Genomic DNA, 27,556 nt, shown 5'->3' with positions numbered 1-27,556 from the left:
TGTGCTTTGGTTTTATGCTGTCTCATATTCATTACGTTGCGAACCTGGAACCCACAGGATTCAATAGCAATCTTAATGTCCGCAACATCAGTGGAAAAGTGCATATTTTTTAAAACCACGCGATATGCTTTCTCTTGTTTGATTTGGTAGGTATGAAAGGTGACCTGCAACTCTTTTAGTTTGTGCACCAGCTTCCGATAACCGCCAATAGTTGTTGTATTAACTTTGAATTTGTTTTGGCTGAGGCATTTAAATGTGTAGTTGTCATTTGGGATAACAGTTTCAATAGCGGTTATCATGCATGCTCTTAACGTTTACAACGTTGGGTACGAATATCGGAGGTGGTTTATCCTCGCCAACATGAGACGGCGGCGTCGATGTGGTGCTCTCATCCATCGTATTTGACCCTCCAATAGCATCGAAACGATTATTTGTAGTTAATGAGAAGCTACTTGGGTTTGAACACAATTTCTTCGATATGTCGGGACCGTTCGTAACCAATTTCCTAGGTCTTTTGAATGAACCAGTTACTGTTTGCCAGTGGATGCCGTTATTACTTTCTTTCTCCTCAGAGTTTCGGGAGTTTGGAATACCTGTAGATATTACTGCTGTCTGATTATAACCGTGATTATGTAGAACACGAGCACTATCATCAGTGAAAGCATTTTCACAAGTGGAACCTGTTTGCATCATAAGAATCTACAAAAACGTAAACAGTCAAAACATAAACACAAACAAGACAAGGTTATGTAACAGGAAGAAGAAAAAACATTACATTACGAACAATAAACTACATCAAAACTATTATCAAAATAAACGAGATCAATTAATAACAGTCCTTATTATCAGTTTGTGAACTATTTCACGAGAAAAAAGCAAGTTTATAACAAATTTCACAGAACCAAATACAATACATGTTCACCAAATAACAAAGTCAGCTGATCATAATATTATCTTAAACTGAATTTGTCAGTTACAGTAATATAATATAATTAGGAAAATTTTGTATTTATTAATGATGTCACGTGCTATGTTAGGTATTTAAGTTAGGTAGTTGTCATTGATTTTGTCATATTTCTATAATTATGTTTTTTGTTGAATATTTACTCGCAAGTTCTTTTTTTAATCCCCTTAGTTTATTACAGCTGTTACATAACTCTTATTACAGATTTTGTAGCGTAATTATTAATTTATTTACTACCAATTAAGGACTCCACATTATAATATGCTGCTTTTGCCCTAATAATTTGAATATATTCCAATAGCACAAAAAATATATTTACCGTCGTTTTAAGCTTATATGCAAAATATGATGAAATTATGACATTTTATTCCTTGTGCACCATCTCACATTTTGTAAAGTGTCTTTTCAGTTATAAAGAAAGTTCAATATTAATACAATTAATTCGATACAATTTCTATGCTTTGCAGATATGTTCGGATATACAACGACTCATTAATTCGTAAGATAATAGAAATCAGAACCGTTCCGAACTGAGGTCGCTATCAGCCGCATGTTCAGGGTTTGTCGGCAGTCGGCACTGCTTGGCTCTGACCAGTCGACGAATTTTCTGGATTTATCGGTACTGCTCGGCTCTGCCCCCACTCTTTCTCTCCGCCTGTCTTGATCACCCCATTTTTCTGCTGCATGAGGAGCTCGTATTACATCTCTTTGATTGTTTGGTTATTTTATTGGTTAGGTACAGGGACCCATTCACTTTATCGTTTTAAATAAATATTGGGAAGTTTAAAATAAATTATTAATGAAGTGAAGGGTAGTGGAACCGGGAGTAAGGATTTTTTTGTTGTACTTGAATTTCTCGTCCAGTAATAGGTGATATTTTAGTTCATTGTCGGTTGTTGACTTTACATAGAAATGGCTGAAGATAATGAACAGGTATTTTTTTCCATTACAGTTAACCATAAAATACTTTTTTGTTATCTCTAGGGATAGTAGTCTGAATAGTATTAGTTCTCTCTGAGTGACAGAGAATTAAAAATGCAGATAAGAATCAGGTACTTTAGCCACTTTAACTTAGTCTTACCTAAAGTAAATTAAAACCACTTTTAACAATTTCGTCAAATATTATTGGTGGAGGCTTCTTTCATTTCCTGGAAGAATTATTAGGTACTATCAACCATTACAAAAATTATTAGCATGTTTTAAATTTGGCCTTGATTGGGGGAGACTTAATCCTTTTAGGGCCAGAGATAAAAACAATTCTATGTCGAAAAGTGCAGAGTTATCTATTGTGTGACTATGTGAAGAGTTTTGGGCTGCAGTATAATAAGAGGCCACCACCACAATAGAAAATCATATTTATGAATATCTAAACCATAAAAAATAATGTTGACACGAATTAAGTTATTTAACCCTGGAACTGGCGAACGCCAGATATCGGGCGTTTTAGTCGCATCCTAGATGGCAGCGCCCGATATCGGGCGTTTTAATACGTCTTTTATTTCCTAATATTAGCCTACGTACTTAAAACACGATCAAAGAGTATCGGTATTGATACCAATCGAAAGACGAAGGTTCAATTTATGTAAATAATAAACTAATAAATAATTTTATCGTTTTGTTACACGTCCATACGTTTTATAATCTCGGAACTGTTTGTTTACATTCTCCTGCGTACCGCGCTAGTTGCGCGCGCAGCGATGAGACAACTGGTTCATTCGGCTATTGTTATTTCGTCAGCTGGATGGTGTTCTGTCTGGTTTATTGTTTGTTTGAGTTTTTTGTAATGATGGTTGTGTATATAACACAATAATAGTAAGTTTTTTGGGTACTTTGGGATTATACCGACCACACCCAGACATGAATCGTTATTTCACATTTCGTTTCTACTGATTACTAGATTAGCGTAGAACAATATTTCGTCAATATAAAAACAGGAATTGTCTTATCGCAAACACCTCCCCATCCTCAGACAGAGGTCAAAGTCGAGCGTCTAGTAGATAACGTGATTGCAGAGTCTCGCCGCCCGTTCAGCTGGTGCATCGCTTTGTTGTACTTCCGTGTTTTACCTCTACATTTCTCCAAACACAAAAATTCAACAAAAACAAACATTTACCAAACTAAACTTTTTATTAAAAAAACACTCAAAACTTGTTTTTATTCTTGATCACATTCCGCCACCCAAAATGCGAGTGCCTCCGGCCATCAGCGCGGGCTTCGGCAGCACCTTCGGTGCTGCCCCGCGCTGATGTCGACGAAAGAAAAACATCCCTCGAGATAGTACCTATCAGTAAAATATCAAATTCTAGAGGGGCTAATCAGAAATATAAATTGAATTGTAATGGAAAGGCAATGATGTACCGTGCAAATCACGTGATGCCGCGCGGCCTGCCGTAATCAGGATTCTCGAGAAAGATAAGATAACAGCGACAACAATACCGATCACAATACCTGGAAATGCTTGTAAGTTTGTAATTTTGTAATTGAAGAGTTGTTTTTTTCGTTCTATCATGTTTGTTTCTATAAATTTCTATTTTTGTGTTCTTCATACTGGTGTGGTCGGTATAATCCCAAAGTACCGTTTTTTGTGAGTGTTTACGTAATGGATCGTAATTTCCGCGGTTGTTCAAGTGACATTTGAGAACCAGTTGAACATGAAATAAGCAACGATGAGGATTCCGATTTAGACATTTAATCAGAACATAATTAAAAAAATATATAATAAAAAATAAAAAAAATAGAAAATTAATATAAACTAATAGTAACAAGATTGTACAAATCCAAGTGGGCTTTGAAGTTCTTACTTTTGTTGGTAAGTAGCACTTTCGAATGTCAGTGTATGATTTTTGTATAGTTTACCACATGTAAAAATAAATACCTTTTAAACTATGTGTTGTTTTATTTTTACTCAGAATCAAATGCTCTTCCTTTTCTATATTTTGGATTTTGCATATCACTAACAACAACAATTTTACAAATCAAAAACTTTGAACTAACTTTTCTTTTTTCTAAAAAATTCTTTTTTCATGAAGAGTTAGAGTAAGGGTATTTTTTTTGTTTTAATTATATTATGTGAAAAATGTTCATTGAACAATGCTGAATAAAGAAATATATAATATGACATAGGTACCTTATAGTAACCATGTAATAATAAAATAAATATGAGGCAATGTATGAAGTACTAAAACATTCTGCCACTGAGAGAAATATGACCGCCAGTTCCAGGGTTAATAAACCTATTGCAATCATTCTTCTGAATAAAACAATATAAGATTTTAAGTGATGAAAAGGCTGCTTTATAAGCAGCCACTACACAAATTGAATCACTAATATCTATAAAACGTAGCAAACAAAACAGTTTGAAAAAGTAACGGTAAATCTTAAGACCAGCGACTACCGCTCCGATCGCCGTAATATTTTGCACACTAACATAGGTTAACGTAATTTCACCGAAAAAAATAGTCCCGATTATCGCCGTAGCCGTTTACTCCCCCCCCCACCAGAACAAAATTTTTGGAAAAAATAAAATAAAAAAAACCTGACTGACATTGCATTTATTCGTTTTTTAGGTCTTATTAGTTCGTAGGGCAGTAGTCCAGGTACTACTTCTAGTATAAACTCGTCTTATCTTATCAGTGATAAACGCGCGCCGCTTACCTTTTGCTTGTAATGAAACCTGCGTTAGTTCTGTCTGAGTTTTGTGTGTGTAAGCAGTCATGGCGTGATCTGGGCTTGGACTTTGCAAGCTCAAGTTAATTTTTGTCTAAAAGAGCAAGCAGCGCGAAGCGCTGCGCAGCGGGCAAGCATCGCGTGATCTGAGTTTTGAATAGGCAAGCTAGGGTCTTTTTAGCGTGTGACAAGAACCATCGCACGCCATATCAATAACTTCACTAATTATTCCTTGTCCATGTGGGTTTGTTTGTTTACGTCTGGCGGTCAATCGAAGCCGTCCTATAGGTTACGTGACCCGCACGGCCAATCGGAAACTTTCCTGTTTGTCACGTGACTACTGTCAACTCATCGAAACGACCATGGTCGGCCATTGTTTTTAGTTTGATAGTCGAAAATCTTGTTATTTATGTGTTTTGTATTACCAACATTTTACTGCAGAAAAACTGGTTTTTATATGTTAGCGATAATCTGGACTATTTTTTTCTGTGAAATTACGTTAACCTGTGTTAGTATGCAAAACATTACGGCGATTGGAGTGGTAGTCGCTGATCTTAAGATTTACCAAAGTAACAAAACAATTACCTACTTTTTATTGTTTTTAAGGATATACTATGATTATATTGTGGTGATGGTCTCTTATTATACTGCAGCCGAGTGTTGGAAGAAATGCAGGGGTTTAGATAAAAATGTATATGAAAATTACATGTAAGAAAGATTATCACTTATGTATCAGACACTACTTAACATTCAAATTTTTATAGAGGAGACTTTAATGCCTACACTCGTTATTTGATTGCTATTATCCAACTTCGATGTATGTAAATATCGTACACAATAAGAGTTATAATAAATTACCGTAACAAGAAGAATCTCGTACATTACAATTTTAAATACACAAATTTTACAACAACATTACAAAATAATTAAGCCTAGACTTAAATATCAAAGTAACCTTACAATAACTTACTTATAACTTGCCCAACATGATATCAATAAGTAACCGCTTTTGTGAAATGGAGGAAAGAATATCCCCATGTATTATCAGGAGCCAAACCCACATGTTGAAGCTTCTTAAACAAATCTCGTCATATGTGGGAAATATCTTGCATATTTTCCTCATATTCATCGCCATTTTCAAAGTCTCAAAATATTAGTTACTTCTTGTTGTTTATTGTTTACATTAAAATTACTATAACTAAAAAGTTGAAATCATATGATAATTTAAATAGCCTAAATTGTAATATCGAATTATCATTCGGATACAAACAATTGAACCATTCGATAATAGCGATAGAATAACGAGTGTAGGCCGCTTATTAAAGTCTACCCTTTTTATATAACTTTTATAATTATTAAAAAAATTACATTAGATATCAACATTTTTACAGAAACAAAAGAAAAAAAGTGTGAGGTGAAATAACTATTATAATAAAACTTTATTTGACATTTTAATGCTCTCATAATAAAGAGCATTTTAAAACAACCCAAAATCATGTGTAATAACCTAATATTGTACCATAAACAAAATTGTAAAAAATAGTATTGCTAGAGATTATTTTTACTAAAACACAAGGTTTCAGAAAAAATTCACATAACATTTATTTTTGATCATCAAAAGCTCCTTTTTAATTTGTTTAAAAGGTTACTCAATTGTAAATCATAAAATATATAACAATAAGATGTTTATATTATTACAAATCACTCTAGACAGTGACTTTTGTACAGGAACAAAATAAAAATCCAGTTTAAGGTAAAATAACTACTATAAGAAAAAGTTATTTTAATATTTTTATAATAAAGAGCATTTATAAACACCCTAAAATCATGTGTAATAACTAACATTATACAATAAACATAATTATAAAAATTATTCAAGCGCTAGAGGTTTGTTTTGCTAAAAAAAGAACAGGGTTTTGGAAAACATTCAGTTAAAGTTTATTTTTCACCATAAAAATTTCTTTTGTATTTCTTTTCGAAATTTCAACACTTTAATGATAAAAATAATTTAAAAACAATGAAAAATCATTTGTAATATAACATTACTTACTAAAACGAAACTCTAAACATACTCAGGCAATTTTCAAACAAACTCTACAACACTGTCTTCATGGGTACAGTTCGAGGACTTTAGCTGTGCGCGTGACCTTGAGTGTGTGGTGATAGGCGGGAGGGGTGGCGGTGTAGCATTATGCGCTGCGTCCCGAAAACATTTCCTGTGATTCATGGGTAAAACCCTCCTGTCAGGAATCATATTGGCCCAAATAACTCATCACACTTGCTACAATCAGTCTGTTTTGTGACAGTGCTGATTGTGGTGGAATTAAATAATAAGAGAATACCAAATAATAGCAATAATAGGACTTATCCTTGTGTTTCAGTTGTTATAGTGTTGTTTGACGTGTTTTTGAAAATAACATATTTGTCAATTCTAATCTGCAAATCGCAATCGTGAGTTTAAAGTTGTTAAAGAGATTGTTGCGCCTTCATCTCAGCGGCTAGCACGTAAACGCAACCGGCCACAAAGATAACATTTATTTGTTGAAGGGGTAGTAGTTGGGCCCTACGAGCACAGCTAAATTCCTCCAACTGTACCTGAACGTATAACCAGCACAAACATCTTCTAAAAGTTTTGTTATGTGACTGTCATAACTTTTTTTATTACTTTTAACATCTATTACAACTTTTTAAATTAGTAAAAAAAAACAATTATATAACATAAAAAACCGTTCCGCTACTCGTCACGACATTGCGATCACGATTGTAATCCAACTGAGAAAGTGTTGTATTTTAGTTAGTTGTTTGTGTCATCTAACAGCAGTTTAAAGTAGAAATAATAGTTAGAAAGGTTTAGTTTAGTTCATGTATTGGCCTTTGGTATGATATCAGTCAGTATGGGATAATTTATAGGTACTAAAAATGAAATAGTCGTAAGTTTCAGAGACTCCGGCACTTTTCGCGTAGGAACGTCTCGTCTTGGAGAGAGACTCTCGGCACTCAAGCATGTTTTTTACATCGTCTCGTAACGAGATCCCCGGCACTAAAAGGGTTAATAAACATCCTATATTCGTTGTTCAATTGTTATTATCGAACTAGTCGATATATTATCAAAATTCGATATTATATATTAATCGTACAAAACAAGAATTGTAATACATTAACAACAAGAATAATAAATTACAATTTTTAACTACATAAATTTAAAAATAACATTACAATATAAAAAATCTAACTATGACTTAGACCCAAACATCAGAAATATGGTGCTTGATTTTTATTATTCAACTAGTCGATATACTATGCATACTTGGTATTATATATTAATCGTACAATACAAGAATTATAATAAATTAACAATAAGAATAATACATCACAATTTTTAACTAGATAAATTTAAAATTAACTTTACAAAATAACAAATCCAACTATGGCCCAGACCTATATATCAGAAATACGTTAGAATATATATATATATATATATATATATATATATATATATATATATATATAGATTGAGCAGATAGCAGTGAGCAACTGTTTTTGTAAAGGCAGTAGCCAAACCCACATGTATATCTATCACATAATTTCCTAGTATTCATTGTCATTTTCAAATTGTCAACAAATTAGTTACTTCTTGCTGTTTATTGTTTACATGGCAAATGACTGTAACTAATAAGTACTGTAGGTATTATATGTTTTTTAAATAAATTTTAATGTTGAAATATTCATTAGGATAAAAACAAACAAACCATTCGATATAAACAACCAAATAAAGAGTGTTGGCTGCTTATTAAAGTCTACCTGATGAACGATTTAGGGGACCAGCCTACCTATTGTACTCGTATTATCAAGAAATGTAAAATTTAATAGTGGCATGATAAATATAAATTGTTGTAGCCTATTTATTATTGGGTATATGCAAAATATGAGTTTCGTGTAATAAACAGATTCCTATCGTCCTCCTGAACAAAGGAATATTATATACATATTTAATAGGGGAGGGGAATGACAAAAAATAAAGTTGTAGAACTACTCTTTTAGTCCAATAAGTTATTTCCTTGTTGTACATTTGCACAGGGTGTTACGTCATCTAGTAACTGTGAGTCAACCTTGTACTGGTTCCTGATAATACCAGCTGTTGCGCCATATTTTGTTACGTAAAAAGACAATATTGAAATTGGGAAAATTATGGCGGAAATAAATGCTTGTTTTGTTAATTTAGACATTCTGAGAATAATATTTTAAATTGAGCAGTGACAAGTGCCTCCGGTCATTACTACGAATTATGAAACGCAACTTGATAAAACAAATAAATATTGTAAATTCACCAAACCATAACTTCCTACTATCTTTCAAGAAAAATAGTTCCATTTTTAATGTTTTACAAATTTGTTATTTGTCATTCTCATCTCTTTGAACCTTATGCGTATTCTTAAAGAGGACCATTGCAATAGCAATAACATGAATCTCATTACTAGTGTGGATATAAACAAGTTGAAAATAATGCAAACAAATTTTACCAAACTTTCTAAAAACATAATAAATTATATAAACAAAATTTTGTAACTCTGAAAGTGGCAATAATTTTTTTCTCCCTGTTGGGAGGACTTTTTTGATAGTTTTACACCTATACCTTAAAAATGTTGTAAAAAATACATTTATGTTGTAAACTTATATAAGTATACATTATTTTTTTCTGGTGAATGTGGAGATAATCATAGTATAGAAAAATGATGCATAAATAATTAATTTAATAAATTGCAAAACTAATCCAAACATAACAATATTAATTTTTTGTACTTTGGTATTATCTGGAGACCACTATTTCTTAAACAGTTTTTCTCACCAGAGACCTAAAAAAACTACATTACTAGAAAGAACAGACTTTCTTAGACTTACTGTGAAAATTACTTGTCATATGACAACTGGCCTTTTTTCCTGCCTTCCAAAAGGTAGCAATATCAGCGAGAAGTAGGCCACTATGTTCCTATCTACTATTTTTAAAATGTTATACATACATACATTAAATATAAAGAGTTAAGGTCAACATTTATGTGCACATTAAAAAAAATACATTATTAGAAAGAAAATTATATCATATGTTACTATTAGTACCAAAGTTAAAGATAACCTTTACGATCACTCGTGGGATCTGAGCTTGAATTTGGGGACTATCTCGAAGGATGTTTCTTTTCTGCCAGAATGCAGGTAGGCACAAAGGCACTGCAAAGCCAGCTCTGATTGCCAGGGGCATTTCCAGTTGGTACTTTCCCGATCGGGACAGTTAGACTTCCTCATAGTTCTGGTTAAAAAGATAAACACCGCTCTATATAATACCCAAATTCAAGTTCAGATTACATGAGTGCTGACATCTAAGACACAATCTACTATACTACAATATAACTTTCATTCTTAGGCCGTGCTTATTTTCAGAGGTACCTCTATCGATTTTACAGGTCAATTACTGGAGAAACCTATGAATCGGTCAATGAACTGGAAAACCAGCACATAGGCCAAACTTTAAAAACACAAGACAATTTTGATAACACTGTTTAGATATAAATAAATAAATATATATATATATATATATATATATATATTCAAGACACAGTATACTGTACTACAATGCAACCCTCATTCTTATGCCGCACTTATTTTCAGAGCTATATTGTTTTTACAAGTCAAATACGGCCATCCATTGGTTTTGCCAGTATTTGACCTGTAAAATCGATATACCTCTAAAAATAAGCACAGCCTAAGAATGAGGGTTGTATTTAGTACAGTATATTATGTCTTCAATATATATAGAAAGTTTTATCAAATTGGCGTGTACGATTTTGATCCATACATAGATTTGTTTTTTCAGCACATAGACTGTAAAATCGATGTGGCTTCGAAATTAGGTCTGGCCTAATATTTTGTTTGGGTTAAGTTGAACTAGATTTGGATTCAGTCAGGAACTAGGTCCAGGTATTCGTTATTTCTATGGATGGAATCTATGGCCAGTTTTTCGTCGATCTAAGGCCACCATATCGTGATATTTACCCTCACTTTACACTGGTATTTTAACATTAAATTATTCTCCCATGTATTTTATATCTCTTTTTAGTTTATTGTAATCCTTGCAAGACAGCATAATTTAAAGTAAAATTTGTAATGTCTTAATAATTCGTTATCTAAAACTTCTTAAATCTCTATTTATTACCAAATACTACATTGAGTTATGAAGTATTAATAACAATTTATGTTCTATACCAAATTTAAACCATTTATCAATAAATAAAATAATTTGCAAAGTATAATATTTTTAGTCTTGGTGTCACTGTGCCTATTCAAATACAAAAAAATAGTCATTGGCCAAAAACTACAATAAATAATCAATTTTACATAATTTTCAGGTTCCAGCTATCAGCGTTAAAGAGCCATTGGACTTGATCCGATTGAGCTTGGATGAACGTATTTACGTGAAAATGAGGAATGAGCGTGAACTTAGAGGAAGACTTCATGTAAGTTTAAATATATTTTTATTTATTGACAGTTACTACAGTATTAAATGAAAATACAAATAAAAACAAGTGAATTCTCTTTAGGATTGACTTTGTATAAAAATGTTTCAGATCAAGGTTCTATATCAGTAATTCTGTTTCAGTATTAGTGGAAGATGGCCGGATAGTATGAGGCATGACATCTTATGCCGTACATTTATTACTAAGTTTAATAAGACCATAAAAGTGAAATTTTTTTAATATTAAACGTGGCTAAGAGTGTAGAATTATTTAAAACATCCATCATTATCAATTGGCAAAAAATTAGAGAAACTACTAACATCACAAAAGTGGCACTGTGCATGTTTTATACCACTACAATGTATACGTATATATCAAAAAAACGTCATTGGTTGGTAGTTTTTAATATCTACTCATAATATTCAATACTTCATTCTGCTTTAAAATACTGCATTATCCAAATTGCAAAGCAATGTTTTTGAGATCTAGTCAAACTTTAGAGACGTTATCCAGAAATAACATGCCATTTTTTACAATTTGCAGGCAGTTGTTAAAAATGATAACTGCTATTTATTGACCAATTTTTATAGTATTCTCTGCGCAATATATATAACATTTAAAACATTATTCGGCTAGTCACATGGACTTTCTTACTTTATTCTTGTTCTTACAACATCTGGTTGCCCGGAATGTTGGCACTGAAAGGGTTAAGTATTTAATTGCAATATTTGTTTGAAATATTGGGTGTTCATTAGAGATAAGTATTACAACTAATCTTTGATCTTAGCATATTAACAACATTGGAATATTGATTTTCAAAATGTATAAAATTATACAAATGTTGTGCGATTTTCTTTCCAATATAATGTACGTTCAAATGACATGTCAATAATAATTCTTATTAGAAATTCTTATGTGTGTGTGTGTGTACAACATTGTGCAGTTGAACAAATTTGTGCAAAATTGCAATTAATAATACACATTTCGGTCATTTAAATAATTGGTGTGGTAGAACATTAAGTACTGTGCACTTTTTTACTAACTAGGGATAAGTTTGAGTTTGTTGGTACATCAATAATATGATTATCCAGAAATGCAGTTATCCAAAGTTCTAAGAAATAACTGGTTTTATTACCAAGAAGGTCATTAAAAATTTGCAAATTGGTTTTTCCAGTTTCTCTTAAAATTGTTACATAGTTAAAAATTCCATTGGCGTTAAAAGAACCCTTGAAAAAATGTATTACTACAAGAATCTAGACTATATTGTTGGCCATAACAATTTTTCCTTGCATTCGCAATGGCTTTGACTAACACACGCAACTTTCCACTCCCTTGATTATTCTTCACATTGCATTTATGTCAATTTTATTAAACATATATACATAAATGTTATTGACATTTTTATGTTTTAACTGTAGAACTGTGGGAATGTAGTCTGAGACCTCTTTAGAGTTTTGTTGCTGTACTGCAGCAAAAGTGTCCGAGTCGTCTTTAGAGTAAATATTTTATTGCAGTGTAGTTTACATACATATCACAATGTTATTGATACCAATCAATTCAGGAGATTCTAAATCTTATATTTTGAGTCTGCAGATGCGATGTAATGACTACGGTAAATAGTTTTCCAAGCTTATTTTGAATGCCGCGTGCAGTTAAAGATGATGGAACTCACAATATACGTAATTTTCAACCAATTACAGATATTCACCTTTTTGACAAAAAAATATGTTGGTAAACCGTCTATTATACAGTAGGAGATAACCTTTCTTCAAGTGTGTCTGCCATTTTAATTGGAGATCCATGTTGTTTACCATAAATGTTTCGTAACTCCTTACTAGCAGTAATTTATAAAACATTTATTTTAAAGTTATTAATTGAAAAATAGAAAGAAAAAATTATTGTGAAAAAATTAATTATATTGTAGCGTGCTTACTATTTTTGTTCTCAAAATATTTTTTAGGCAATTGTACCCAAGTTTAGGTATTTACTTTTCTCACCAATATCAATAAATTTATAAGTAATTCTTCATAACATTATGTTATACCATACTAATAAATGTAAAAATCCTAAAAAAGTTTTTATAGTAACTCAAATCCTAACAGTAAGGTTATTTGCTGCAAGAATTTGATTGTGTAATTTTGGCACAAACTCTTTGTTCATGTCTACTTATCCCCCAATATCAATAAATATTATATTTACTTCTTCATAACCATACGGTCGAACATAATATTAGATGTAAAAATTAATATACAGTCGTTTAAATACTCATAGTTAGGGTTTTTAATTTTCTGCAAAAACTTATTCATGTAATCCTTAAACATTTTGTTTAATGTTATCAATAAATGAAATTAATTTTGTTTAAACCAACATTTATTTAATGTTGGGGATTTTCATATTTTTGTATCACTTGTTTATTTTTTGAAAAATTAAAATTTTCATTGCATTTTCTATTATCCTAAGTATCTTTTATCTAGATAGGAAAGAGTATTCAAAAGTTCTATAAAAATAAAGTACAAGCACAAATTTTACCTTGATTAATTTTTCAATTTTTATGGTAAAAACTGTGTGTGTTTATAGATTATGTGTTAAAAAAATATTTCCTTATTGTGTACTCTTGTGAGTGTACAAAATAATCATCTGTATTTTAGAACTACTTTTAGAAACACATGCAAATTTATATACAAAAATAGCCATTTAGTTTTTACTGTATATAAATTTACTACGTACAATAGTATTTATAATAAATTTCTACACATTTTTGATATCTTGGATTTGTTATATATTTTTGTGATCCCTTGTGAGCATACAAAATTAGAATTTTTATTCAAAAATGTATGCCGCAAACATTTTAAAATTAAAATATTAATGTAGGAGAAAATAACTCAGTGAAAAATATCGCACGTAATAGGGAATTTAATACAATATAAAATTATATTTAATTTTAGTATTTTTTTATGATTTTTAATGTGAAGGCCTGCAAACTGCCTGAAATTGGCACACCAACTAAGGAAGTTTGCATGGCTACAGATCTACGGTCAACAAATAAATGTATCATTATGTAAACTTTTCCTATATAACAAAGTTAGACTTCAAGCTACATATACTATTATGGTATAAGCTTATTTACATTCTAAGGTTATTTATCTAGTGACCGCTGACCGTCACTGTAGGGTGTGACATCACTGGTCAGATCAGATCAACCAGATGCAAGTTTTTAATGGCAGTTCAGCTTATCCAAATTTTTGAATGTGTAAAATAGGATTGTTTCCATAAACTTTGGATAATTGTATCGATAGTGTAATTATTTTGGTACTTGTTTTCTTATCTATAAAATATTTCATTTCCATTTTGTTGTAATTTTTTTGTTGGTTTTTAGGCATATGACCAACATCTTAACATGGTGTTAGGTGAAGCTGAAGAAACAGTAACAACTGTTGAAATTGATGAAGAGACATATGAAGAGATTTATAAAAGTACAAAACGTAACATTCCAATGTTGTTTGTGCGTGGAGACGGAGTAATTCTTGTGTCTCCACCAATAAGAGCAGGAGTTTAATTTTGTAAATCTTAATTACAGTGTAAGAAGTGCATAAACTTTTATTTCTCTATGTATTATATATAGTTGTGGTTATTTCAAGATTTAATATGCACTGAAAAAGTTTTTTGTATTACAGTAAACTTAAGTTGATGTTTCGTTTTCTTTTATTGTGGTACTTTTCATCCCATACACTGAATTTTTGTCTGAAGGAGTCATCTAAAATCCTAATTTAGCCTGAACAAAGAATTCAGGTAATAGTCTGGACTAAATTAAATAAAACCCATCAATATTAATAATGTGTTTATTGAACTTGTCACAATACTTCAGCATGAAATATATACAGCAAAAATCATCATGATATTTAAACTAAAACTACATACAACCTGCCATTTTAAATCAATTATACAGTACTTAACAATTTACTACTGAATATCACATACAAAATATTGTTACACAAATACATTAAAATTAAAAAGGGAATACCCCAAGCTACCTGACCTAACAAACAATAAAGATCAAGGTTTCATGACCATACTATATTAATCACAGTTAGCTCTTACTGACTAGTCAAATCTAAGTTGGAATGAGATTCTAATATGTCTTTGAATTATGAAACAGCACAGTTTTTCTACACAGAAGGGGAATAATATTAGGAAATAGGAGAAGAAGGATTTATTGGTTCCAAAAAGTGCTGCCAAAATATTTTGATAGTCTGCTCTTTATAGTCACTGGGTTATTGTGATTGAATTGCATAGTCTCTTTTGGAATTATTTTTCTGAAAAAGCAGTTTTCCTTGTCCTAAGTGTATCTCACACATTTAAAGCAAACGAAACAAAAACACAGCACTTGCAGGACATGTGATGCCATACACTGAACACAAATAAATGTATGTTGATGTTTATGTCCTTAAATTAGCGATTTTACTATAATACACTGTATACAAAAATTAATGACATTCCAACAAATATATGATAGTGAGAGTAATAATGTATGTATTTTTTTAGTTAAAGGCATTTTTTATCATTATTCTGCCTATAAACAGAACAAGGGGGAGTTTGAATCACATAAGGGACAGTAATGATAAGATAATAAATTGCTTTGATCATAGACAGATTAACCTGCATACCCATTATAATCAATGCTGTTAAGCAAAGACCTCCTCTCTTTAATATTTTGCTCTGTATTGGTAGATATTTGTAGCCAGTGCCACATAACAAATTGATCATTCCGTAGGTTCACCTATAGAAACCTTATTACGATTTTGTGATAATAAAATTTAACTAACAACAATTGGTATTTTAAAACCATTGTAATTCAAGTCTTTGAGATTGTTTTTGAAAAATTATAACTTTGTACTAGCATGTGTTTTCCATGCTAAATTTCTAAAAGATTTATACTATAAAAAAACAGACTGGTGTACAAACCAAATGATTACCATTCAAATAAATGATAAAAAGTAAAAAATAATAAATTTTAAATAATTGTGGTAAATCATATATAGTTTATATTAATTTCCTGGATGGTTCAATAAATGTACAAACTAATAAAAATCCATTGAAACATTAGTTGTTTACAATTAACAAAATCAGTCACAGGTATTCACATTAAGTCGTAAAACTACTGTAAAAATAAGTGAACAAGATAACCTAATTGACCTTTTCCTTATCGAGTTAACATGTTCTTTTGGCTGAATTGATTCTGCAACAAGACAACATTTTTTCTAATTTTAATGAGGTTTCACATACTCCAAAAATAGAACAATAATATAGTTTTAGTGTTTCTCCCATTTCTGATTGTATTTATGAACCATGGAGATGGGAATAAAGTGTTTGTAATGATAAAATGAGAATGTTTTTGATTTATCACATAGAAGTAGGAAATAAAATTGATAATTGCTTTAAAAGAGTACTGTGTAAATATGTAGGGAAAAAATTAAAATTCATCATTTAGACAAACTTTTTAGGTTAATTTTCAATTTTTGAGGTTGTAGCACAATAATTTTGAATGTATAAAATCATTTACAATTTTATCATGTTTTTATCTTAAAATTAGTGACCAAAACGGAAGAAAATTATATACATGTTTTGAGAAAATGTTGCATTGTGATCAGGCGGCAAAAACGGCCAACTACTTAGCGTAGACAACATTCACAATAGTGCGTGAATTCAAAGATATTCTCTTCGGCTTTTGTCCTGAATGTTTCTGTTCAGTTATTCATGCAATGGAAAAAACAATGAAAGAACTGCATTGGTGGTGTTTATACTGAAAAAAGGTGGACACTTGTCTTAGCCTGTCATACCTGCCTATCAGTATAACCTCCTTCATGGTAAATATAATGTAAAAAATAATAGATACATAAGGAATGAAACATTGTTGGTATGCCCACTTATTCTATATCAACATGCATATCTTGAAGGTAAGTCAGCCACTGCTCTCCACAGTTTAGTGCAAGTGACAAAGACACCTTCAAGGAAAATGAAGCCCTAATCAGTGTCTTTATGGGATATTGAAGGAGTTTTTGACAGAGAAGCGTACGAATCTATGGAGGCAGTATTGGAAAGATTTGGTGTTCCCTTAGATGCTGTCAAGTGGATTGTAGCAGGGGTACCGTCTCCCCTTTGATGGCAATGGTGGTGAAAGATCTCTTGACTAAAGTAGAAGAAAGGGGTATAAAACTACAATGTTATGCTGACGACCTACTGCTTATGGTAAGGGGAAGAAATAAAGGGAGGTTAGAACACCTCACTTAAGATGCCGTCAAATTTATAAGCAACTGGTGTCGTGGGGAGTGTTTGGGGATTAACCCATGAAAAATATGTATAACCTTCACCAGAAAAAGAAACTATGGAAGGTAGAATAAAGTATTAAAAACCGGTAAAGAATATAGGAGCAGTTCTAGACAAAAGCCATACGAGTGCATGGTAAATAAATACCACTTTGAAAAACCATATCTCATCTCCAGAAGAAATAGAGATAAATGAAAGACAAAGGAGGCCTAAGTTTTACACTGATGGTTGAAACTGTGAATTAAAATTAACAAAGTGTGTGTAATGATGATGTTGCTGTGAGAGTCCTTGGACATAGTTTGTGATCGATGTGTTGTCGAGCCCCACCTGACACTGGTTAATCTATGGATGCTTCCACCAGTGTAGTAGAGTTTATCTTAGTTAGTTCTACACATCTGCTAAACACAAACACAGAAGAAATTCAAAACATAACCAAGAGTTTCAAGCTTAAAACCTCAGCAGGCGTAGATGGTGTATCATTCAAGCTATTAAAACATTGTAGTCATATACTTGCAACACCTGTGGTCTTTATAACCAATGTTCTTAAAACCAGGGACATTCCTATCAGTCTTAAAAAAGATTGATAGACTATTACAAACATTATAAGCTACTAATAGAAAGTCAACATGACTTCTGAAAAGGGCGATCTATTACTACTGCAATCATTGTGCTTGATTTCAATAAGACGTTTGATTGCTTTGTCCACTCTCTCATTTTAAACAAACTTAACCATCTGGGCATTAGAGATACTGCTCCTATCTGGTTTAAGAGCTATCTAGAACAACACAGCCAACTGGTTGAAGTTAAACACACAGAAAGAGGCAAGATCCATACTTGTAAGATCAAAACTACACCCTGTGAATATAGGTATACCACAAGGATCTGTCCTCGGCCCTGTATTGTTTATCTTTATTTACAAACAATATGCCCTGATACCTGGATGGAATCTAATGTACACAGATGATACAGCCCTTCTCTCTTCAGAAAACTCCAATGAACAGCTGGCGGTAAGTAAGCTCATAAACCTCATTGAACAGACATATCAGTACTGCAACTACAAGGACTTGGTGGTTAATATGTCTTTGGTAGAAGGTGAGATAAGATACCAGCCCCCTACCATATGTCGATATGAAGCCACACACAAAATTTCTGGGAGTGTTTATTGGTGAACAATACCATGGACACGGCATATCGACAAACTGTGTAAAAAATGAAATACCAGTCTTTATTATTTCGAATTAAATAAAAACCATCATTAACACACCAACTGCAAAAACTACTTGCTTTAGTAATCACACATTCGATGTGAGGGAGCCGCCTGGGGAGGAATAACTTAAGAGAACTTACGACAACTACTACGTCTCCAGAAAAAAAATCACATGACTTCTTTTATACAATTTGAATTGTATCGATTGCAAACTGATGCTATACATTTCTTTAAGAAATTTTGTATTAGTTTTTAATTTTAATGCGTAAGCTTCCTTTTTACAAGCAACGATCCATTGGAAGAGAAGTATGCCAACCAATCGTCTTAGTTTGGTCTGTAAACATTTGCTCCTCACTATGGTCCGATTGGTTGTCAGAATACATAGGTTGAAACAAGTTAGGTTATGTTTCATATCACGGCCACATCCAAACCTGTCTGAATGAAAATTGTCATCAGTCTGTAGACGATCAGTTGACCGAATTCCCCACAAATATGTCAGTTTCTCTTAACAAAGAGGCATTAGTAGTATGACAACTAGTGGAAACTCCACAATGTCTCCTATGATATTATTTGTCGGAAAGACTTCTCCTGACAATTCAAACCAATTATTCAACTAAACGTTACGTGAAGAGCCTTACGTTGTCAGTTTATTTTGTAGTTGTATTTTCATTATGGTGTGATTTATTCTTGTATTATCTTAAGGCAAACACAAAATATTTAAGAGCCAGTAATTAATTATGTTCATATTCTAGGGGCCACTGTGCAAGGTACTGTTTGGTACCAGTATCTAATTATTCAACAGATAGCGAATTAATCGCACTTTAATTTCTGTACTACATAACTTTCTCATGCACTCTTCATATATTGGTCGGCAGTTTGATATATTCGGAGCCACAACACTTTCGCAGGACGTTAACCAGCACTGCCACCGAAAAATCTGGAAAAGCATGGATTATGTATGAATTAGTATAATGTGCATGGAACTTTTACTAAGGATGGATGGAAGTCATGATTTCACTATAATGACTAATGTCAAAACTGAATCTCAAATCCAAATAAGTTTATTTGCAGAACACAGCTTCATGTTAGTACGCAAATTTCCGATTGCTAATATATGCTGTTGTACTTTTTGTATGAAAAAATTAGATATATAAACAAATTACTGTAGTTAACAAATAATATTTTGGCTATAATTTGTATTTTCAGTTATGCGAAGATAGATAGATGTTTATTTGCAGAACACAGCTTCATGTTAGTACGCAAATTTCCTATTACTAATATATGCTGTTGTACTTTTTGTATGAAAAAATTAGATATATAAACAAATTACCGTAGTTAACAAATAATATTTTGGCTATAATTTGTATTTTCATTTATGCGAAGATAGATAGATATACATAAAAGTTTATAGTATTATTCAAGGTATAACTCAAATACACTGAATTATGTATTCTTCTTATATTTGTAAATATGAGTAAAATATTTTATATAATATATATTTCTATTTTATATACTATTTTATGATGAAAAAGCACTTATAATGTTTATGGAAAAAATTATTGACTATAACTATGACTATATCACAAAATTATCTTTTGAATAAATAAGATCTCTATTGATTATTTTAAATTTAAGATCAAGGTAGACAATATACTCTGGAGGGTTCACTTCTGGGTGGCTTACACCTTCCAGTTGAACATACACTCGGTACAGCAAAAACTGATATCCCTTTCACCAGGCGCAGCACATAACTAACCGCAAATGATGAGATATTGGGATAAAAATTGTTAATCAACAGGTCTAGTCTACTGTAGAAGGATAACTTTTGGAGTTGTTGGAGCTACCTCAGTGTTATGGGCTAACCTAAATATGAGGTGGGTACTTTTCTCTAACCACTTTGACTGGAGGAGGCTGGAATAGAGCTAACCTTCTTCCAAGGTGACATGACTGAGATATAAAGCCCGCTAATTATCCTCATGGGATCTCGATAGGAGGCGGATTTGGATTGCAAATTCTCCAGTCAGATTTTGCACAAAGTTTCTTGGTGTGGTTGTAATTTGGGATAGTACAGTTAAAGGCATTAATGAGTTGTCTGGTAAATTTCCTAAAATTTAAAGATAAGTCCTCTACAGTATTATAATAGTACATCTAGGGTAGAAGAAGATTTGTGCTCTGTAGGTTACAAGGTGTCCAATGATCATAAAGCGACGAATAGCAGGAGCACTATCACTTCTTAATCGTTATGAAGGTGATAGAGAACACTTTGTTTATTTATTGAAAAAATGTTTTGCTTGTGGGCTCTTACAGCCAGCAACCACAATAAATGCAGAAGGTTATTGTGAAAAACTATGAAGGTTGCAGAAAACAATTCAGCACAAAAAAGAATGCTCATTTCTGAAATAGTTCTTTTTCATGACAATGCCTGTCCTGAAATTTCACCCTGAGTGCTGTTCTGACAAAACAGCTTCTTAACGAGTTTTAATGGGATATTTTTGACCATATGGCCTAAACCTTGGCATAGCACTGACATTCCTCTATAAAATGAACTTTGAAACACCGTGGAAGCCCATCATCTTAAGTCACTGAACTGGCCACAATGTTTTATGAGGAGGATATTAGAAAGCTTGTACTACATTTGAAAAATGCCTCAATTGAAGTGGTGATTATGTTGAAAAGAAACCATGTATGTATGTAACTTTCAATAATAAAGCTCATAATACTCATTAGTTTTATTTTTATACACACCAGAGGTTGAACAAAATATCCCTCATAATATACTTTGTTACTCTGATTTTAAACATAGCAATTTAAATTAAATATAACACATTTACTATTAGTGATATATATATTTTTAATAATATTACTCCCATGCTGAAAATGTTTGTAAACATTTCTATATGCACCGATAGATTAAGCTTTTTAACTGTTTTATGCAGTACTATGAATGAGCAAATTATATAATCAGAGTATAGTCCAAATACAAGTTTTTAAATATACAGTCAAAACTACTAATTTCCTACAAAAATAACTACCACGTCTGGCATTTTTGCCATTTTTACATTTGTGGTAAAAGTTCCATAACAGAATAATTAGTTGTAGCACTCAAAAGGTTGTGTTAAAAAAATTAAAGCGACTAAATCATCTTTACACGAAAGGATAGGGAATGATATTCTAATTAGAATTAAAATCTATTTTAAGTCAAAATTTTAGTTTTCCTGGAGTTTTAAGAATTGTTACACTAACTGGGTGGAACCATGACTTGGATATGTTTTTACATTTCAAAATTCAAAGTAAAAAAATAAATTAAACTGGATGTTAAATATTATGTAGTTTAGAAAATGTCTATGTTGTTTCATAGGAAGCTAAAAATGAAATTGTTATGCATACAAATTCATAAACATTACAACATTTTTAAGAAAACAGGCAATTTGGGTACTTTATGATTTTTAATATAAAATGTATTACAACTCAACAAAAACACTTTTAAAGCAATATACAAAAGAATAAACCACTTACATCAATAAACTACAAATATTCTCATACTATAAAAAGCAACCATAACAACTGAATTGCACAGTAATAGCTGAGTTAAAAATACATTGCAATTTATAAAGGGCTGATAGAGTCACCAGTCATTTTTTGCACTTTGTAAAATCAATGTTTGAAGGCAGGATAGAAACACGTGTTTAAAATGGAGCTTGAATCACTGTTTCAATGACTTTTTATTTGGGCTATAAAAAATGAAATAGTGGCAACATGACAAGACACAAAAGAGCCTCAAGAAAAGAAAAATATTTGTTACCTCATTTGGAATAGAATGACATTGATTAAGCAATTATGTTTTCATCTGCAAAAATTAATTTTCTTTGTTTATTTTTAATTACATCCTACAAAATGAACTATCCAGATTTTCCTCCTATTTTAGACTATCTTTAACATGCAAAAATTGGTCTCAAACATTTTTACCTCTAGATTTTATGGTAGTTTCTGCACAACTGTACAAAATAAGCCAATAAATTTCAATCAGCCGTAAAATATACAACTTTTAAATAAAATATTAAATTTTATATGAGAAAACACCTTAAGAATGTTTCAACAAAATATAAATTATATAAAATCGTTTAATTTTTAAACAAATAACTTGATATTAAACTGATAAAAATATGGAAGCACACGCAAGTGACAATATAAACTAAAATAAGCTGTAAATACTTATGTCCATTCACCAACTTTCCACCTTCTACACTTTAATTTGAAACACATATCTTATACAAGAAAAAATTTTCAAAAATGTATAACAGTGTAAACTGCTTCTTCCTAATTTGCACACCCATACTGTAAAACATAAATTACTGTAGGCCGTAATATAGGCCTACATATAAAGTACTTGAATAATTTTACATTTATTATTATTTGTGAGTTTATATGACTGAGTAAGAATTGTTTTAAAACGTGTAAAAACTACTGACAGCTGGATAACAATAAATTAATGTAAAATAAGTCTTTATAAATCAATACTTAGTATTTTGGTTAGTAAATATTTAGAAGCCTGTACGAATAAATAATGAATAACTAATATTATTTACTCAAAAATAATATGCTGTATTCATATTTTCAGGTCTGAGTAATGGCAGATAGGATAGGAGTAATCTACAGTGTTATATTTATGAAAATCTATTTGTTCTAGAAACTCGGGTCTCAAAATCAGTGGTAAGCTAATGAATGACCACTTTGCTTTACAGTATATTGAGACAAAATTGAATATAGTTCAACCACTTTTAAACCGACATCTATGGCCTAAATACTGTCTGCATCACTAGCTCTCCTCGATGCCGTGGGCAAATATCATTACGAGGCCAGGTTCTGCCATCATGTCCTCATTGATGTGAAGGTTGTCACACTGCAGCACCACCACTGCCTGTTTGCCTGGGATCCGCTTACATACGTAACTCTCGTACTGGCGTCGGTTATTCTGTCGTGTCTCTAGAGAATTGAGTCCCGTTGGCCAGCTGCGTTCATGGCAGTTGTCCATTAGATCATCTATGATGTGTGTCGGACACCCTGACTCGTTCAGTGATCGCCTGATCATTGCCTAAAAATAAAATGGTTTAACCAAACATTTTTATTAAGTACTGGTAGTTACAGACTAGCTGTGTAATTTATATGTGTCATTTTGGTACTACTCTGTCACATTATTTATTTATACAAAGAGTGAAATTGTATTTAGTTTATTGACCACTGCAAACTAATATTTCATGTGACATTGCGTTATGGTAACAATCATTACACAACAACATAAACCCTAAAGATTGGCATTTTAAATGTTAAAGAATTAGGAATATATTACTACTGTTAATAATTTCTACTGGTAGCAATTTTTACACCTCTAAATTACAACAAATCAAAATAGACTACATCAGGTATTAAGAATAAAACTTTAATCTGAAAAGCGTTGACACTAAGCAAAAATTTGACAAGTAGTATGTTTGCATTATTAATTTCTCGTTCAATCACAGTACATCAATGTAAAAGTCTTTACTGACCTATAGCCATAGCCCAGGATCTAGTGATGAGTAATGAAAGAGACATACATCACAAGTCGGAAAGGTCACCATCACCCGGTCAAAATTTTTCCTCACTTGTTTTTATAATACATTATTTCCTTATCGGTATATTCACACAGACTGCAGCACTACAACAGTCAAGTTTTGCAGTATATACCAAGATTGCGTTTTACTTTTTAACCATGCAAAAGTAATTTCCTACAATTCATTATTCTTGTAATAAAGACAGACATGAGAAACAGCCACCCACTAGCAAGTGAAAGACTCTAGAGACCTGCTCACAACTGGAAATTCAAGTGTGAGAATATAGTAAAAACATATGTGTAGTGGGAGAAGTGAGTACATTAGGCATAACCTTGTAATCCACCTGAAAGTTCACACATATTTCGTGTATTGACAGATTTGTTGCGGAGTACAGACATCAAAACCCATTGAAAAATTATGTGTATTGTGGCTGTGTGAAAGAACAGCCACAATAATGGTTCCAGTGAGATGTGGTTAAATTAATGTATTAATTTTTCAAGTGGGTTTCGAGATCTAGCTCAAAACCTATATGAACCGCTAACTGCAGAAAGGCATCAAGTCCAAAATTAACCAACTTTTTAGGAGCGACAAAAAACCTTATAAATCCATATGTACTATACATATATTTAATATATTTTATTTTTTTTCTATATGACTGACCTTTTAAAGATTCATATTTTTGAAATTGAGTCAATCAAATATTTTTAAAGAGCTGATTATTAATTTTTTTTACATAGGACATGTTTCCTTTCTGCGGTAATACTATTTTACAATTTTACAATTCATGGGGAGAAAATCATTATACAAATCATTTTGTTTGATACATTTTTTTTTAATGATAAAAAATATCTTATATCTAGGAACACGTTGTATATAACAAAAGCAAAATATTTTTATACACTACAATATTTAACCTTTTAGGACGACAAAAATTTTGGTTATTTTTTTAGGTACGCATTTTTATTTTTTGACGTGACCATATTTCATAGCGAACATACCAAAGAAGACGACGGTGAGTGAAATTGGGCAAAATGTAGTAGTTTGATAAATATATTTATTAAGTCCATTATTTTAAAAATTGTCCCTTATACACCATTTTTTATCCACATGTACATAATTAAATTGTCTACAATATGGTAGATGCATTAAATTACTATTTTACAATAACAGAAAAATTATAAAATTAAATAAAAAATTTTATAATTTTTATTTTATTTTTTTATTTTATTAGTTTGGCTTCAGGTTTACTATGATATAAAAAAATTTTTTTTACTGTGGGAACTAATATTACTATGTTTCTTACATAGTTTTTCAGTTTAAATACAAAATTTTATTAACATTTGGTTGAGAAATAAATTGTTTTTACAACAAAAAAACTTACATTACTTTACAAATGTTCAGATGCACTTTTCTGGGGGAGTTTTGTTTTTGTAACTCACGGTCCAGTTTCACTGCTGTGATCAGCTAAGTTTAAATTGATCCATATTCACAAAAGAAGTTGTAACAAAATACACATTTCACTATAAATCTATAAACACTAAGTTTATAACTGATCTGAAACAATCAACTATAGTCAACGCGACCGCACTGTGACTGACTGAATGTAAAACCAAACTAGACGGAATTGGCGCGCTGCCGCGACTGGCACTACAATAGAGCGCTCTCGTGCAGCTGTTCTAAAAATAGCACATATGTTGTATTGGTTTGGCCAAGATAAGTTCCGAAATAATCTCCATTTCCTGTCTCAGGATGTGCCTCTACAAGGAAAACTAATTTTGTTCATCGTAATTTCGATAATATTACGTGAGTATTTATGCAACACGTAAACCGGCGCGGCACATAAAAAAGTCACGCTCGTCTTTCTTCGGTAAAAAATAACTAGTGCGGGACTATTGAAAGCCCCGGCATCGTTCTTCTTCGGCACAAACTAGTGCGGACTATTAATAGTCCGCTCGTCCTAAAAGGGTTGTAAGTCATCGTCAGCGGTTTGATGTGGTAGGCCATGACCGGATTTGGTCCCAAAAGTCAACATTTTTCTTCTGGAAATGTATTTTTTTGTTTTTTTTTTTTTTTTTTTTTTTTTTTCACCAGATCTTCCATTTTTTTAATGTTGATCGGACAGTACCGTAGCATAGGCTTTTTTTTGTTGGAGCCCTGATCGGCATCTCTGCATTCCTCAATCTGAAGGAGGGAATCCGTTGCCAAGCCGGTAATGTTCATGTCACACTGCACGTGTTTTTTTTGAGGCGTCTCAGATTGAAAAAGACATTACCCTGTATTTTGATATTGAAAATGTTATTTTTTTGTCTTTTCGGTACATTCTCTACCATAGGAATCGTCACTTAAGGCTGGTCTTTTTGTAAAACTCCTGGCCACATGCAGTGAAGTCAATAAAATCGTTCAAAGTTCATTTTTGATGATCAGAGAATTTACCAGCGATTTTCGATGAACCACAGAATAAGAGCTTCGACTTCAGCTAAATCATAGTATCTTTCTTTCTTCTCTCCCAATTTTCTTCTTACTATCCAAAATCTCTATCATTCGGCTATAAACGAGTGGCCTCGGACTGGAACACACTAGTTTTACTTCATCATAACCGTTTTATTTCATACTTAAATACATCATCATATCCTTACCAGGGTGTGGTTTTTGTTGTTCTGTCCTGAACAGTTGTCCCCAAACAAATAAAGTTTTTTTACATCATTATCAATTTTGTGTTTGATGTACCAGTCCAATATTGTACAAAACTTCGTTAGCTCCCTTACCATCCATTACCATCGTGATAGATAACAGTTGTACATTCACCTGTTGAAAGACTTATGCACACCAAAGACGTTAAACAGTGAGCTGCCGGAAGTAATAGGGTGATCTGTGTACAGGAATGCAAGGTAGAGATACGTTAGCCATAAAATCAATACAGATCCCAACACTTGTCCAACTCATTTTTGCACTTTTCCGTTGTTTCTTGCAACGAGGCATAAAATTTTTTAGCTCTACGTTTGTGTACCATTAACTCGGCGACAGCCTACTCGCTTGGCATTCTCGTTTTAAAAAAGGACTTTTTATTTTCAAGGTTAGTTCCTCGCAAGTTACATACACAAGCATCTTTAACTGGTCCGGTCAAAACCAATGTCAGGGTTGTTTTTCATTAAAATAAGTCCAAAAAGAACTTGTATGAGAGCCTTTTTTCACTTCCCAAAGTTGTTGTAAGAAAGATTTTGGTTTTTTTTTATGAACACTATCATACATAATTTTCAAATTCAAGTTTGCTGAGAAGTACTGTTTATCTTTGCCTGTATAG

General features: G+C 31.9%; 2 protein-coding genes across 2 annotated transcripts in view; one reads left to right on the top strand and one right to left on the bottom strand.

The window, feature by feature from the left end:
• The first annotated feature begins 1,630 nt into the window (after nucleotides 1-1,630).
• Nucleotides 1,631-14,829, top strand: LOC124368238 (U6 snRNA-associated Sm-like protein LSm3). Its single transcript, XM_046825515.1, has 3 exons — nucleotides 1,631-1,897; nucleotides 11,029-11,136; nucleotides 14,513-14,829. The coding sequence occupies exons 1-3, from the start codon at nucleotides 1,877-1,879 to the stop codon at nucleotides 14,690-14,692; spliced, it is 309 nt and encodes a 102-aa protein (XP_046681471.1). The 5' UTR covers nucleotides 1,631-1,876; the 3' UTR covers nucleotides 14,693-14,829.
• A 128-nt stretch (nucleotides 14,830-14,957) lies between these two features.
• LOC124368228 (E3 ubiquitin-protein ligase NRDP1) overlaps nucleotides 14,958-27,556 on the bottom strand; it is a 31,015-nt gene continuing 18,416 nt past the window's right edge. Inside the window, exon 6 of the mRNA XM_046825507.1 lies at nucleotides 14,958-23,759. Coding sequence (XP_046681463.1) covers nucleotides 23,484-23,759 — 276 coding nt within the window. The 3' untranslated portion in view covers nucleotides 14,958-23,483. The remainder of the gene's footprint in view (nucleotides 23,760-27,556) is intronic.

Source organism: Homalodisca vitripennis, chromosome 1 (genome assembly GCF_021130785.1).
Source record: "Homalodisca vitripennis isolate AUS2020 chromosome 1, UT_GWSS_2.1, whole genome shotgun sequence".
Lineage (NCBI taxonomy): Eukaryota > Metazoa > Arthropoda > Insecta > Hemiptera > Cicadellidae > Homalodisca > Homalodisca vitripennis.
This window is presented reverse-complemented; position numbering and strand designations above follow the sequence as displayed.